This window comes from Opisthocomus hoazin, chromosome 2, assembly GCF_030867145.1.
Source record: "Opisthocomus hoazin isolate bOpiHoa1 chromosome 2, bOpiHoa1.hap1, whole genome shotgun sequence".
Taxonomy (NCBI): Eukaryota; Metazoa; Chordata; class Aves; order Opisthocomiformes; family Opisthocomidae; genus Opisthocomus; species Opisthocomus hoazin.
Window position 1 is genome coordinate 111,026,541 of NC_134415.1, and position 17,312 is coordinate 111,043,852.

At 37.3% G+C, this 17,312-nt stretch overlaps 1 protein-coding gene across 4 annotated transcripts in view; it reads right to left on the reverse strand.

Moving 5' to 3' along the window:
* PXDN (peroxidasin) overlaps window positions 1-17,312 on the reverse strand; it is a 90,771-nt gene that overhangs the window by 29,939 nt on the left and 43,520 nt on the right. For 3 of the 4 annotated variants that reach the window (XR_012763257.1, XM_075414767.1, XM_075414765.1), the window contains 9 exons: window positions 14,940-15,109; window positions 13,478-13,595; window positions 11,180-11,349; window positions 9,961-10,233; window positions 8,510-8,626; window positions 7,164-7,322; window positions 5,059-5,171; window positions 3,869-4,025; window positions 119-227 (listed from right to left, as the gene is read on the reverse strand). Coding sequence is in view for 3 of the 4 variants with exons in the window: in XM_075414767.1 (XP_075270882.1) it covers window positions 119-227; window positions 3,869-4,025; window positions 5,059-5,171; window positions 7,164-7,322; window positions 8,510-8,626; window positions 9,961-10,233; window positions 11,180-11,349; window positions 13,478-13,595; window positions 14,940-15,109 (1,386 nt within the window). In the remaining variant the exon portion in view is untranslated. Of the gene's footprint in view, window positions 1-118; window positions 228-3,868; window positions 4,026-5,058; window positions 5,172-7,163; window positions 7,323-8,509; window positions 8,627-9,960; window positions 10,234-11,179; window positions 11,366-13,477; window positions 13,596-14,939; window positions 15,110-17,312 lie in introns of those variants that run through there. The other variant, XM_075414768.1, reaches the window with a different exon arrangement.

Below are 17,312 nucleotides of genomic sequence, written 5' to 3' on the forward strand. Positions count from 1 at the left end.
CCAGATGTTAAAAATGTCATTTAAATAAGAAAATGGCTTCTTGCTTAGTAAATGTTCCATTATTTTTGTATACACAAAACTAATTTTGACTTTTCAATATAAACAAAGAAGGGGATACCTGTCAAACAGATGCGTACGTGTTGAATTTATTGCTCTGTCAACGGTCGCAATTGCTTCCACAATTGATGTTTGTACAAAAGGATCTCCATTTCGGCTGACATTAGGGACTACAGAAAGAGGAATTCACATGTTATTGCAAAAATGGCCACATGCAAAAAGATACTTCTATAAAATAGAGTCTAGACACGACATCATTTCAGTTGTACAAAGTAAACCCCTGTTCTTTAAGCATTAGTTTGTCCAAATATAAAATCCTTAACTGTTTTGGAATTGTATCACAGCATATTAAAGTAGAGCAAAATTCATTTAAAACAGAAATTAATGTAAGTTTAAAAGTCAGCTTGCTTATATTTCTAAAACAAAATAAAGGGAAGATATATGCATACAGCATTTAAGTCTTCATTTGTTAGTCCTACAACTTCCAGTAAAAATGACCAAAGAAAAAATGAATTATTATTAAGCGTTTTTTTGTGCTGTGGTGCATTATCAGCTTTCAGATGTTGATATCAAAAGCCTGACCTGTATCTAAAGAAATCAATGCAAGTGTTCCCTTTGATTTCAATTAGTACTGAACTAGTACCGAATTCAGTGTAAGAATTTAAAGGGTTTACAGGTATGTGTTACAACAAGCGGAAAATACTGACAGGCTTAGTTTGCCTTTTAGAACACATGCCTTGCATAAATTCAAGGAGATTTCACAAAAAATGAATAAAACACAGAAAAAGAAAATTCAAAAAAACTCACAGAATTTTATATATTCCCAAATAGCTACAGTACATTAACATTGCTCCTCTCCTGAGCTTAGTCCAGTAAGCAACACGCAGTAATTTTAAAGGGCTATAAATGTTTTCTTTATTTTGAACACTACTTTGTTTTCTACTTTAAAAGTACTTAGCTTTTTAATACTACGTTAAAAGTCACATGCTTAAATCTCTTTAACAACTCTGCATAATACTGGAAACTCACTAATGCGTAGCTCCACTCATCTGCCTTTTTATACAGCACTCAGTTGCAACTGGATGTTTGTACAACGTATCTAGGGCTAATAACCTTCCTTTCAGTCTAAACCAAGAAATACCAGATCCAGGGGCAACAGCTAACAATTTCCAGAATGTGTTTAGGTTGGAGAAGTAACACAGGAAGAAGGCTAAAGTATGGAAAAAGACCAAAGCAAATACACTGGAATAAAATCAGCAGATGTACGAAATCAGCTGACATAAAAAACATTGTTTGCAAGCTTTTCATGACTTATTTTTCTTTTCTAGGCAATATTCCATTATTCCTTCATAACTGGCAGCTTAGCCTGTGTCTATATGAGTTTCAGAGTCTAGACCTGGGTAATTAAACTTAACCATCTATACTGTCAAATAAAACAGTGCCTGGGATTCTACAGCTGTAGCTGAAGCCCCTTTCTCTGCCCTGAGACCAGCTGCCTTGGGCTGCTGGCAACGTACTCCCAGCATTCGAAATGGGGCAACCCTGTCCACAGGCAACAGTCCCAATCTGTCCTAATTACCAATCGTCCTCAAAAGTACAGAAACATTATCAGAAAAACTACGTATTTTAAGGAGAAACATTGTTTACAGCTTTGCTACCCATGCTTTAGTTGTTTCAGAGACTGCTTGTGCGGTGTGAACCATCTTAACACTGGAACATTGCAGACTGTAAAAATCCAGTGGCTGCCTACCTTCCCAAGCGCTGTCTACGACAGATGTAATCTTGGTGTTCATTTTAGATATGTGTTTCTCAGCACTATCTTTCTGATTAATGATACCCGTGGGCTGAATCATAAATCTTGGTCAGATGTTAACTATACTGTACTTTATTTTTGTTTGGACTATTTGCTGCCAGTAGTTCACCTTTTAGAGGGGTAACTAATAAAAGTTAAAGTTTCCTGCAAGCCTTTCCCACAATACCATTTTTTTGGAGGGGTGGTAATATTATTAACCTACAAAAACTTAATCCATACACCTCCTGCTTTACACTTAATCCAGAGACTTTTACAAAACAGAAAAGGACAGAAGAAAATGGCAAAAGAAAAGCATCTTTCAAATATTACCAGACATGGCCAGCAAAACCTGCCCCCCAGCTTCTATACACTTGCTTTTATTCTGTCTCTCAATGTTAAGATTTTTGTGCATTAGGAATATTCATAATGTGTTAAAACATTAACTTTGTTTAAAAGAAATGTCGGCATGAAAGTTTTTAGGCATTTACGGCTACGCCATTATTAATACTATTCAGATACTTATAATCTGTCCACTTGTCCTCCTTGCTTCTCTGACAGCTTCATTTTTATAGCAACCACAGAGAAGCAGTATCTGATATCCCACCAGTTTTAAGGAGAAACATCATTTACGGTTTCAGACTGAATGCAGATTAATCAAGGGTAGTTTTACCAATTTTAGGTTTATTGATGCTACAGTTTACAGAAAATTAAATAAGATAATTAAATACTGCAGATTAGCCAGCAACAAGTTTTGCAGTTTGCTAATTTCAGCAGACGAGAATGAGCACTGACACCCGCACTAAGTAAATGAAACTGGTTTCCATTGGGGTTATAGTTCAATTCATGATTTCATTTTTCAGAGCTCTTGCTGATTTGAGATCTAGCTAATTTTTTGTAATTTTTTTTAAACAAAGAACTTTTTTCTATGCATCTCCAGAGTAACTAAGATTAATCAATTTTTACGACTTTTTTTCGTTTGCAGACTTTATATGTATAGATGAAACTTTATCACTGAATGATTCCCAGTCCTGTGATTTTTTCTCTCAGAAATCACCTTTACAGATTGAACTTTATTTTTTATAGAGGACAGCATAGACCGATAGTCTACTAAAAGCAACTTAAGCAAGGGAACATCATTGTTTTATTGATACCATGTGATTGATATCATAGTAATCTATATATCAGGAAAATCACTGATAAATATTTATGAATTTAGTAAACAAAATACAGAACATCAGACTTAAGACTGGGAAACAATATCCAATATGCTAAAGAAATCACTGCTCAATACTCCTTTTTCAATGATACAAAAATATTGTCTCATATTTTCTACTGAAAGACAAAAATCACACAGTTTCCTTAATATTTTCCACCAAAACGAGTCTGAAAAATCAGCAGTTTTACTCCATAGATCAGAAAAGCATTAAGGTCATTCTGTGTAATAAAATTCTTTCCTTAACCACTTTGGCTGCTTTATTACCAAATATTCAGTATTAATAATTGATAACTAATGTTTGCCATTACTACTTTCAAATGAATGAGAATAAGCTCAAATACGCTCTTTTTCTTTCTATTTTCTCCTTTAGTTTCTTAAGATCATTATGACTTCCCTGAACTCTTTCACAATGGTTGCAGCCTAATCTTCAACCAAGTGCTGTAAGTGCCCCTTTAACGATGCCACAGGATTTCTTGTCAAGTTATCCCTAAAGATTAGACTGTGTATTCAACTAGCAAATTCTAATAGGTCCAAATAATCTCTCAGGAGGAAAGCAGTATGACTAATTGGAGTCCAAAGCATTGTTTGTTTTGAATCTTAACTCCTAGAGCCATTTTGGCTGGCATATTCCCATCTTACTCACATATGTGCATAGTTGCCTGAATTAAATGAAGAAAAAAAAATACAGAAAAATACGAATAAAAAACAATTTAACATTTGATTAACATTTTTTGCATCTTACAAATTAAGCAATTAGAATAAAACTAATAATCTAGCTCATATCTCCGATTCGTACACCTTACCGTTAACACTAAGCACCATGCTAACAGAGGAGTATCCTATGGTATTCCGAGCAACACATTCATATCGACCTTCATCAGCTGTTCCAACATCACGAATGGTAAGAAATCCCTCTGGACTAACATGAAATTTTCCACTCTCAGTGACCTGCACTCCATCCTGCAGCAAAGCACAATGTTTAGTTCTTCTAAACACCCTCTGTTTTCAAACCTGAATTTTTGTCTTCTTTTTCTATTTTTATGTTTTATTTTATATTTTTATTTTGTATGCCAATAGTCAAAAAGATTTAGACCAACTTATATAGAAAACTCACACACTGTTACATTGACATTGCCTGTCCTTCTAAATTGTACAGTGTATTTATTTACTTCTAAAAGTACTCACTATTATAAATCAAAGTATTTGAATAATTGTAGGTCCTCACCACATAAAATTCAAGACGCAAAAATAAGATGGCACCTCTTGGGAACATATATATTTTATTTTACTCAAAATTAACCTAAAAAAGATCTCAAGAGCTTTATATGTATCAATTCTTCATGTGCTATTCATTTAGAAGCTATTTAAGGCACATTAAGGTACATTTTCTAATGCTCACTAATTGAAGAGATGATAATCATGAAAATTGAAGATCAATATTAACAACTCATTAATTCACTCTGCTAATTACTTAATTAATTCACTCTTAATTAACTCTGCTAACAACTGTAACTAATAGTTTGATATAACAAATATTGCAGCAATGGATATCAAAGCCACAGAGAAGTTACCACAGAGTTATCGAAACATGTCCTGGTTGAAGTGTCAACCTAACAGTGTCAAAGGGGTCAAGATTACAGTATTTTTTATTGCTTTATATCTATAGTATCAATGAAGGTATGAATATTAATAAGATGTCCACACAGAACTGTCACCAAAATACACAGGCCTTTTAAGATCTACATTATGAATTTTAGGTGGTGTGTATAATGATTTTGCACAACCACATATATATATATGCATGCTTTTATATATATAAAATTCTGGTTTGGTATCTATATACGTGCTCTGTATTAAAGAAGGTTTGCTGATCAAATATCAGGTAACGTTTTGAGACACCAGTCAATAATTTGACAATGTTCACTTTAAATAAAGTCATGAAGAGGTGGAAAGGCCCTTGCCTTTCTGTAACAACCAAACAAATATCTAGTACCTTATTCCATGTAATTACTGGCTCCGGCTCTCCTTGAGCACTGCACGGGATCTGCACATTTGTGCCAACCTCCACTGTCATGTCAGTGGGAACACTGGCAAATACAGGAGTCACTAAAAAAAAAAAACAACATACACGGACAAGGTATGAAATACTTGTGCAAAATATGATCTACAAAGAGGTCAACACTGTTCATCTTTTCTCAGTCACCCAACATTTCTTAATCTATAGCCCTGTTCTGTCTGCAGGTTTTTAGTTGCTTGTAAATTTGCCTTAGAGATAAAATCCCTAGTTCTTGATGTCTGCTTCAGGCTGATTTTAAAGTACTCTTATCTTCTAACAAAAAAGGCTAGTATTTGCCAAAAAAATTTAAGTTCTGCAAATTGAAAGCTCTGAAAAAAAATTCTGTGAATAACCAAATCTGAATAAAGACACTAGAATGAATATCCGATCAGCTTGTCAATTTTTTTAAGTTTTTTTTTTTTTTAAATAGCAACAGGAGAGATTTCTTAGATGATAAAAGCAAAACTTTCCTCAGCTCCTTCAACTGTGATTCCCCCAGCCCGACTTGCGGTTTAAATAGCAACAGGAGAGATTTCTTAGATGATAAAAGCAAAACTTTCCTCAGCTCCTTCAACTGTGATTCCCCCAGCCCGACTTGCGGACCTTCACAGAGCTCCTATCCCCCTGACACTAATAAGCCCTAGACCTTAAAATATCTGACTGAGTTTGGCAATGCGAGTTACACAAAAATAATTTTATTAAACTTTACTCAAGTTCAGTGAAGTTTAGCACTGCTGGAAGGCTATAAACCTTTTCAAAATTGAGTTTTGTTTAATGCAATTTTAGTCAACTATTTTATATAGGTGAAAAAAAAGAATATTTTCACAAATCAATCTCCCAGTACTACTCTTAACTAAGAAAAATCAATGGAATTTTTTTCTGACAAACATTAAGCTCAGGAAGACATTTGAGTCCCTTTCACTAAAATACTGTTTAAAATGAGGTCACTAAGAAGAAACGTTCGGAATCAAATGTTTAATCTCCTCGAATTTAGTTAAACACCAAAGTACTTAACTAAATTATAAATATTAATATGATTTTAATTAATCCGAGGAGTAGCTTACTTAGAATTTACTTGAAGAAAAGCATAAGAAAAATGGAAGGGGTTTTTTTGTCAGCTTATATTAATTATAAGGAATGACTTTTCATTGTAAAGGTCATTCTGCTGTTGTAAACTAAAGTGTTCTTTTTCTGGACATCAAAATGGGATGTTATTAATGTTAATGCATATATATTATTATTTGTGCCAACCTCCACTGTCATGTGGAGGTTGGCACAAATAATAATATATTATTCATATAATATATATACATTAACATTAATAACACCATGTAGTTAACAGCACAGAGTCTTCTAAGAAACTAGCTTTTTCACAAAACATTTTCCCAAGCGCTGGAATACTGTCATCCTCAACACAAACCTCCATTCTTTACACAAAAGAGTAAATCTGATAAACCTCTTTCACAGAAGACAGACTGTTCTAATGGAATGATACTCTGTACAAATACTGATAAGTATCCATACATGTTATTCATCAAAAACCACCTGGAATCTAAAAATAGATGTACTCAGAAATAATGACCAGAAATGCGAAACGTTAGCAATATGCTAAACAGCAACTTTTTAAAACAACAAAAGATATAGCCTCATTTTAACAAGTGTTTATCAAAAAAGGCCATGTTTAATTGTAAGCTTATGTAGTCTCCAAATGACTCTGAATGCAGGCTATCAGGGTACACTGTCTCACATGCCCAGTATATAAATACTAATAAAACACCTTATAATTCAAAACCAGCAACTTAGAATCAGTGTAAAATGCAGCAGAAGTCCTGAAAAAAAAACCTAAGCACTGTTCAAGCTCTATTTCAAATGCTTTTTTAATTCTAAACAAAGATAAACTACTTTGGATTAACATTTTGTGCCATCAAAAATAAGTAATTCTCAATCTTACGTTTTACGAAAAAAACAACCACACACTGTACTGTGTATTTTAGCATAAGGTTAAGGGGGGTTTTTTCAGCAGCTGTACATGGAGAACATACCTCTAGGTTGCACGGTCAGGTATACGACAATTCGCTGAGATCCAATGATGTTGACAGCTTGGCATTCATACTGTCCCTGGTCATGCAGAGCAACCCTGGAAATCCTTAGGGTTCCAGAGGACAGAACTAAGTGTCTTCTGTCAACAGACAACTGGCCTCCTGAAGCACAGAGCAACAGTATTTGCTACTTATGGCAGTGCAGAACAAAGTCCCTTTGTGTCAGAAAAAGGGAAATCCAGAAGATTTTAAATTTGCTAAAACATTGGAAAAAACTCAGTGTCTTGAAAAAAAAAACCTGAAACATTTACTTCTCAGAAGATAAGCATGCAAAGCAAACAAAACATACATATGCACACACTCATTATCCCGATCTCTTCTCTGTTTGTGGCAGAAACAAACATTTTCATTTAACAAGTGTGATAAAGCATCATAAGAACACCACGAACAGGTATTACTGTTCAATTCATATTATTGCCATGTGTGTAAGACACAATTCACTTCATACGCCCAGGCCATGTAGAAAATCCATAGAAAAATACACAGACCCCTAAAAAAACAGGTTATAGTAAAAATTAAATAAAAGGCACATCAGTGTCTGTACCCTGTTTGTCCTTTCTGGACATTTCATTTGATTGGAGTAATCTTGGTAGAGGGAGAAACAGGGACATTGTCAGCATCAAAATGATCAAGAATTCATTAAAAATCTGCTTTATCTACCCTAATTTAGACCTTCGTAAGAGTTGTTTTGCCTGCTAGACCTATTTCACTTGATCCAACTGGCATATTTACTCACTGATAAAGCATCTACTACAGTATTTCTTCCAGCTGGATTTGGCTTAATGCCTTTACAGCCACAACCTGATAAAACGGTCAGCAGAGTGCACCCCAGTGTTCCTGTCAATCCACATTAAGTGACAGAAATGCAGCTACACTGACACCAGCTGCAGGCTGGACTGTTCTGGTTTCTGAAGAGAGCACATCCCACCCAATTTCAGATCTCCAGTTAATGACAGCCATCTCGGTTTCTTCTGCAGTAAATCTGCAGTGATAGGTATTGCCACATGTGATTTGTCTCATATATCTTAAACATTTATTATTAGGAATCTACTATGGAGACGCATGTTTTAGTGACTCTCTTTTACTGAATAATGAAAAATGCTTGGGCAGCTAGCTTCTGTGGGACACACCTTGCCTTTTCTAGCTAAACTAGAAAGAGATGAGCTCTGTTTTCTTCAGAGACTGAAGCGTCCAAACAAATACATGCAATTCCTTTCAATGCCTGAGTGATTCCAAAATGACAGCCAAACTATTCTAGTAGTTTAAAAGTAAAAATGGAACACACTTACCTCCTTTGGTCCAGGCAATAACAGGCTGTGGATATCCTTGTGCTTCACAAGGGAAGTCAACGGTTTGTCCCTCGATCACTGTTTTGTCTTGAGGAGTGACCGTAAACTGAGGTAGAGCTACAGAAGATAAAATAAACTGGTTAAAAAAAAAAAAATCATCTGAAAAATGCATGACTATCTGAAAATATGTACCATTTCCTGTGTGACTTGAATATTGGTGGGAAAAGAGATGCTAATGTGACTCTCTCATACTGTGACTGCTATAGGGCAGAGTTAGGGCAGCCACCTGCACAACAGGAACATCTTCATCACGACACGGCCCTGGTGTCTGTGCAGACCTTTGGAATCTACTGCCATAGATCCAAAATAAGAGGTACTCGTCAAATCAAACACAGGGTGTTCCCTGGATTAAAAATACTGTCTTCTCTTTCTCTCAAAACATCCTCAGTTAAATTGTGACGAAAGTGCAATGTAGTCAAAACCCCCCCGAGCTGCTTATTTTCTTCTTTACACAAAAGGAAAGCAGTGAGTGGAATGTGGGTCAATTTCCACAGTAACACCACAGATTTATCAGTGTGAGAAGTAATTTGTTCAGCTCTCAAAACACAATCATCCATTGTTGAATAATAAATGAACAAACCACACAGACAAGTTGCTTTGTATAGCTTCAAAAATTGAACTCACTAACAAAGCATTTGCAACTTAAACTCTGCCAACTAGAGATCTTAACAGCAGAACAGAAACAAACTTGAATTTAAAGGTTACTCAAAGTGTTTTGCAAATAAAATTTCCAGCATGAAATCATTTGCAAAAAATATTCTCCATATATATAGGAGGCTTTTGATATATTGTTCTTGAAATACTTTAAATTCATACTATTGACATACAATACCCAAATCATTGTGATCACAATAAGTTAGAGTACTTTGACTTTGTTTTGTAGAAAAGCTATCCTAATGCCTCAGCTGGCAGAGTGATAGTTTCCATGAAACTCAGCAGAAAATGTTCCGACATTCACTGACGTGTCTACAAAAGAAAGGCAGCACAGATCTGTACTCAGAACTCCATTTCTAGTACTCCAGGCACAAATTCTAATTGCTGCCCGTCACAGAAAAAAATTAATCCTCCATAAATTTGACACTGTATGTTTATTCCTACAGGCAAACAAAACATAGTAAGAAATAGACATTTCAAAACACCAGTGATTAACTTCTGAGAATAACCAATGAAACTTAACTTTCAGAGAATTAGCATATAATATCTTACTCTAAGTGAAATGTATAGCAACTTTCCTATGAACTACACTAGAGTACTTAAAAGAAGAAACTCTTTATGACTTTAGTTCAGCTCTGGTAATTCAGAAGAAAAAAAAGTCAAAACCACACAATTTAAAGTAATATACTCTTCCTAATGTGTTTTACTCATGTCACGCCTAGTTTGACACTACTCACCTTGGACTATGATGTATGCAGTTGCATGGATATTATCTACGCTGTTAGTTGCGAAACAGGTATACTCGCCACTGTCCTCCTGCTTCACATTTTGTATGTAAAGTCCTCCAGATGGAGTTATCGTGACCCTAGGGTCACTTGGTAAAGGGGTTCTGTCGCCTTTGGTCCAGGTGATTCGCGGCTGAGGGTGCCCGGTTGCACTGCACTCCAAGGTAACACTCTCTCCAACTAGCACCTCAGTGTTTTGTGGGTGAATCACAAAACTTGGTCGGGCTGTGAGAAAAGAGCGATGTCTAAATATCACTTTTAGCTCACATAGCACTAATTTAGCTGAATATTGCAAAAGTTTGGGAATCTATGGGTTTTTTTAATAGCTCTGTCCCAACATACTTCTAATCTCTGTGCAAACACTGCCTTGCTTTAAGCTATTCTAGCTGCAGACATAAATATCAATAGATAAAAAATAAAAGCTCATACAATTTCACTGATATTTTTTCTGAACTCCCATTAAAACAATTTTCAAACATTTCCTTCTCATTTGCTGATCTTTATAACGGTCTCTTCAGAGACACAGACACCGAGGAGACCCAGAAAACAAACAGGCTGAAAACTGTCAGAAGTGCACAAAAAGACAAAACTGACTAAGCCACATTTTAGTAACTTTTCCCAACTACGTGTGTGCGTTGCAGTGACATTTTAAATCTACCTGATGCTCTGAGTGTCAAAACAAAATGTTCTCACAGCAAAGTTTGGAATTTAAAAACATTACAGACCTGGACAGAAATTCAGTGCTTGCAAACATGAAGCACAGGCTAGGCAGAGATTCAGGCTAAAAAGATCCTGAGCAAAGACGGCTGCACAGGCTGTGCCAAAGCTTTCACGAGTGGCCTGTTCGGAAGCTTGTGGTTTTCAGGTATCCAGGGAGAACATTATTGCACTGAGCAACACTGCAATGCAGCAGCCTCTTTTCCTAACCCTTCTAAAACAGCCTAAAAAACTATCATCAAAATTGCGTATTACAATAAAGATCCTAATTAACTGGCTGATTTGTATTTCTGTTCGAGGGATATTATAACATCATGATCTAGTTCTTAAGATGCCCAAACACAAGAAATCTACATGTCAAGAACATACAAGAGCCAAAGAACCTTATTTTTAGCAATCTTCTTATCAAAACAATTCTCTATCTGAATGCAAAATTCAGACTTGACATTTTTACCTGGTGACTCAAAGTATCTTAGAGTAACTTCCTGAGTTTTCACTTCTCCAGCTACATTTTTTGCCATGCACTGGTAAATGCCTTGGTCTGTTTCTTGAGTATTCTGAATCATTAACGTGCCATCATCTAGCAAGTTTAGACGGGAATCTTCTTTCATACTGAGCTCATTACTGTGAAGAAAAGAATCTGCTGGAGTTAAACCTTTAAATCACAAGCACAGAAAACTGCCAAATAATACACCCCCAAACATATTATCCAAAATAACTCGGGGGGAAAAAAGTATTACTGTGTTAAGCAAAATAATAGAACTTTTCGTTTTCTCCAAAAGGGAAGAAGAGGAAAAACAAAAAATGAACGAATTTTGCTTATGCAAGAATTACATCTCCAGAATCAAAAGCCAAAACACTTTTAGGAGTAAAAGCTTAGAGGGGAAAAAAGTGAACAAAATACACATATCTCATTTTCTTTTAAGGCTGTTCTAACTGGCAAACCAATTTAAAATGCTTCTGCTGGAAGTATATTACATAAGTTCAATACTCAAGATGCTTTCCACTAGGAGAGGGGTTAGCGGCTATAAAACCATCTTTGTGCCAAACTCTGTCCAGATTGCTCAAGGAGCACTCATGGTAATTTGTATAACTACTATTTGTACTGACTTGAAACATAAGATCGGGTCCTCAGGCCACATCCTGGAAATATTTCTCTGATATTAACTAAGAACAGTTAGTTGGTTTTACTAAAGGAACTATTTCTCCCTCCATCCTTCACTACGTGATAAAGAAAGCACAGAGGAGGGATGCAACCTCACCCCCTGTGTACAAAACCCAGCCTGACTGCTGATCTATTCAACACACCGCTCAACAGGTCAGTGGCTTTTGACTGAAATCTTGCCATATTCAACTACCTTGCAAAGAGCTTTGCTCTCATTCATGCAACCAGGAAACAACCCAGAGTCAATAATCCCACACCCCAAGCTCAAATTTCTCCTTAAAACTCTTTCATATGTGTCTTCTGAATACATGTTTTCTTTGTTTATTCTAAAAAGTACATGAGCCAAAGAAAATTTTAATGAAATAAATATACCATCCAAGTTCAAGGCTCTGTTCTTGACATACTCCATAAATGCTCCACCCTTTCTGCATGTGGGGTTCTCACTGACATCAGCACAAAGCTACAGAACCAGGACTCTACATTGTTCCATTTTATCAGCAACTAACAGACTAAAATGGTTCATTTACTAATATGAATTTTAAGGGAATATATTCTCCAGATCAGATTCTCCATTTGTATAGGAGCATTATTAAGCCAAAGTCTGCTTAATCTAGTGGTAAACTCACAATTCATGTGTCCGTTGTAAATTCACATCAGTTTAAGGGGGAGCAACGTGCTGCCACGTGGCTGAGCCCAGCGCTGCTGGAGGGAGCCAGGTGCTGGGCAAAGCTTGAGCAGCCACCCTGTAGCAGGCTGGCCCTTGGGCTACTGAAAGATGCACGTCCTTTATAGGCCCTTCCCTTCATCCCCTAAGCATGAGGAGAAGCAATGGAGCAGACTGCCCAGAGAGCTTGTGCCACCTCAATCTTTCGAGGCTTTTATCACTCAACTGGATAAAACAACCTGGTTTGATCCTGTTTTGAGTAGAAGGCTGCACTGGAAACCTTCCGAGACCTCCTCCAACCTGAATTACCCCACAATCCTGTGATATAAGCACTTGCTTGCCCTCCATGTACCAGTCTGGGGAGCCCGGAAATTGATATCTCTCTCCTCTCCTGGAATGGAGCCACACCTCGGAGCAAAGCTGCCTCCAAGGAGCTTGGGCTCAAGAAGAACTTTCTCTGAAACCTAACTCTTATCCAGCTGGAGTCCTTTAAAAAAGTAGCTTTTGCTCTGCTTCAAAATGTAACGCAAACAGACCTGCACAGAGTATGCAAACACTAGCTAAACCCACAAACTGCACGTGCGACACATCCAAGTCGGATTGCCTGGTACTTATCTATAAATGATTTACAGTTTTACAGGTGTGAGCAACTTTGCAGGTATAAATACAGTTGAAAATCTTACCAATAATATTATAGTCATAAATTAATATTTTCTAAAGTTATCGGCTTTCAGTGTTTAGAATTACTAATGAAACAGATAAGGGCCGTTATTACTTCACATACCTCTTAATTATAATATGTTCCTGCTGTAACTATTCCACGTATTAGCATGTAATATGTGTGGACATGCACTCAGAAATGTACACACACACACTGACAAACATACTTACATCAAGATTATCTCTTCCTCTTTTTAACTTACTTGTTTCGAAGCCAGATAATTTCTGGTTTAGGATTGCCTTCAGCTCTGCAAGTGAAATACACTGTATTCCCTGAGGTAACGTCCACATCCTGAGGCTCTGATGTAATTCTTGGCCTCTCTGTGTCAACAACAAAACGTATAGTGAACTCTTACTTGTTTTAAGACTACTAAAGAATGGTAAATAAAAAATTTCCATACACCTTGTATAAAAATATTTTTCACGAATGTTTTAACTTAAAATACTTATATGCTTAATCAGGATTAAACGCACTTTTCCCTATGCAAAAATGACCGTGGGCTTTCTGACCTCCTCCATTGTTCCTTAGGACCTTTTAGCAGACTGGAAATGGATTGTGCAAATTTGTACCAGGTTCTAAAGTAGCTGTTTTATTTATTTGAATAGAGGCTCAATTTGCTTATGAAAGAAAAACTTTAAAGCAGCAAGCACAAGTGCCATTTAAAAATAACTTCCTCTAGATAAGCATCAGTGCCTAACCTGCCTCCTACAGAATAAGTTGTCCAGCTTGCTTCCTGCAGTTTCCATATTCAGGCCCCTTACATGTGCAGAGAGCTGGTGGGATGCCATGTGAATTATTCTTGTACCAAATGCTCTTTTTACTATTGTTTTCATGAACCTTGTAGACACTCACGATCATAATTCTCATGATCAGAATTGTATCCAACACATAACCAAAAGGACAATTTACTTCTTTTATATCTTGGCCTCATCACATGCCTGGGCAGGCAAATGCCCATAGCTTGATGAGGAATCTGCATTTTGATTTCGGAACAGCAGAGGTGCGGGGCTGAGCCCCAGCGTGCCCCCGGGGCCAAGCCTTTGCACCCCTTAGCTGAAGGAATACAGATGAACAAGAGGGCTATAATAAAAGTGATTATCCATTAATCCAGTGACAGAGGATTTTGGTGCCTGTGCAGGGCACTCCTTCTAAGTATAGCTGAGTGAAAAAGAAATTCAGTGGCCCCACCCCGATTCCAATAATATCAACAATAGTTTTAACAATAAGGTTTGTGAAATCAGGAGCAATTCTACACAGCTTCTTTCTTCCCCCTCCCTTGTACAGAAGGTGATAAAGGACATCAAACAATATTAATGTAACACCAAAGACCCTAGCTGACAATCCTTTTATGATCAAAACTGAAACACAAAAAACCACAAGTAAACCCTTTCCAGATAATTACATTTAGTTCCTGAATGAGAAATTTCAAACATGGCTATATTTGTTTCATTAAAGACAGGCTGAGGGGTAAAAGCAATCAGTTCTGTCAGAAGCAGACAAAAGCTGAGAAGGAACACAGAGAGATTTCTGGAAATACCCAATATTTACCAGAGGTGGTGAGTGTTCTCGAATAGAGCAGAGAAAAAAATTCTAACAAAACAAAGAAAATACAGTTTAGGTACATCTGACACATTAAAAAATTCAGCAGTAAGTGGCAAACCCACCACAGTTAAGTTCTTCTGGTGTTATAGTGGCCACTGATCTTCCCTGGATCCTTCGTGGATACTCACAGGTAGCTGCAGCCTGAGCATTACCCGACTCCGCATACGTCTTCAAGAGCTCCGCCAGCCACAGGATTTCACAGTCACAGTGAAGAGCGTTTGAATCCAAACGCCTGCACAAAACAAGAAGCGGCCACAACACCTGTTAGCAAGCTCCGACTATTTTGTTAGGATCAGAACGGTTCTGCAATACCAGCAGTACCTGCATCTGTGAACACAGGGGCAATATGGAATACAGGTGATGGGTTACTTGCTTATATGCATTCTGGTAGTCTTTATTATAAAAATGCATATTATTTTTACTGCACAGATAGGCCTGTGTTCAAAATAGCAAGCATCTAAACAACATTTCCTTTTTTAACTCCAGCATTCAGTGAGTAAATCAGGTTTTATTTAAATGTTATACATACTTTGATTAAATAAGGAGCTCATTCCATTCCCCACATTCTTCTCTGTTTAATGCTTATTACTGTAGTAACTACACAGCTAACCTGACTTTTTTACAACTTCCTATTCTGCTGATCAGGCAACTCAGACAAAGGCCCACAGTTTTATTTAAGCATTAAGCTCTTGTTGCATTCAGTGGGTCAGTGATTTTGTAAAATACCTGCCTATTGCAGATAATGAGAGCCCATAAATTCTGTTGACTTTCTTTCCAGTAGTGGAGTGCCCTGTTACTACGTGGAGCACTACACTTTCTGGTGGCATGCCCTGTAGGAAAACAAACATTAAGTACAGAAATCTGTACCATTAAATATACCTATATACAAATTGGAAATACAGTTGCATGGCAAACCAACCTCAGTTTGGTATATATTTGGGAATCTTAAACTTTTTTGATCATTGTGCCTTTTAATTTTTTTTTAACCTCTTGTACAAATGCCCAGATATGCTTTCGTCCCTGTTCTCCTACAAAAAACAGGCAAGAACAAAACCATTTTACAAGCTACTGTACTAAAGTCTCCCAGTATATCAGATGTTATTGGTAGAATTTAAATCTGGAAAGAAAGATGAGGAGCTACTGGAAAGAGTCCAGAGGAGGGCTATGAGGACAGTGAGGGGACTGGAGCATCTCCCCTACGAGGAGAGGCTGAGGGAGCTGGGCTTATTCAGCCTGGAGAAGGCTGCGAGGGGACCTTATAAATGCTTACAAATATCTCAAGGGTGGGTGTCAGGAGGATGGGGCCAAACTCTTTTCAGTGGTGCCCAGTGACAGGACAAGGGGCAATGGGCACAAACCAAAGCATAGGAAGTTCCGTCTGAACATGAGGAAGAACTACTTCCCTCTGAGTGTGATGGAGCACTGGGACAGGCTGCCCAGGGAGGTCCTGGAATCTCCTTCTCTGGAGATATTCAAGACTTGCCTGGACAAGGTCCTGTGCAGCCTGCTGTAGGAGACTCTGATTTGGCAGGGGGGTTGGACTAAATGACCCACAGAGGTCCCTTTCAAGCCCTACCATTCTGTGATTCTGTAATGTGACCTTTAGAGATAAGCTGTCCCAGGTCAGAAGACACCAGGTCGGTCTAGCCCACTGTCCTGTTCCACTAATGGCCACTATTAAAACCGCCCTTTACCTAGATATTATGTGAAGAAGAATCTCTTTCTGTTCACCTGAACTCCTCAGGACTTTCAGGGAGGTATGTGTGAAGCAGCTACTATGGAAGGTGCATTCATCATCAAAATTTACTTTGTTCCACCTTTCACCCACAGTTAACGGTGTGGTTTCACTACTGCCTTAAACCAGCAGGACCACCTTCCTGTTCTTCCCCTGTTCTTCCCTGGCAGAGCTGGGGCTGTGACTCACTGTGCTGCACACCCTCAGCAGTCCTCCCAGAAAGCGGGTATGCACGCTTGACCGCCTCTCTGAAAATGGCAGTCTTGGAGAGTGTAAAGGATGTTTATCCTAAATCAGTGAAGATCCAAAGTGAGGGACAGAAAACTCTCTGAAAGTCACCCTAATAAATATGGTACACTTATTGACCTCAAGTTTTCAAATGCTACTGAGGGACTAAGAATCCTCTCATTTTCCAAGTTAACGGCATTTCAAGAACAGCTGGCTTCTGGAGTTGCATTTGAAAGTAATATATTCTTAAACCACCAAACACCTTTTCACAGCCAGGTTTGTATCATCATAAAAGAACAAGTAAAACAATTAAAAGAAAACACCAAAATAATCAAACATTGAAAGAGATCATAGAAAGATCATCCAGTAAGACACAGGCAAAAGGAGCAGAAAAAACCCTCAAAACAAAAAAAGAGAAAGATCCACGTATATTACTTAGTCTACAAAACAAGACTCTATGATTACAAATAAT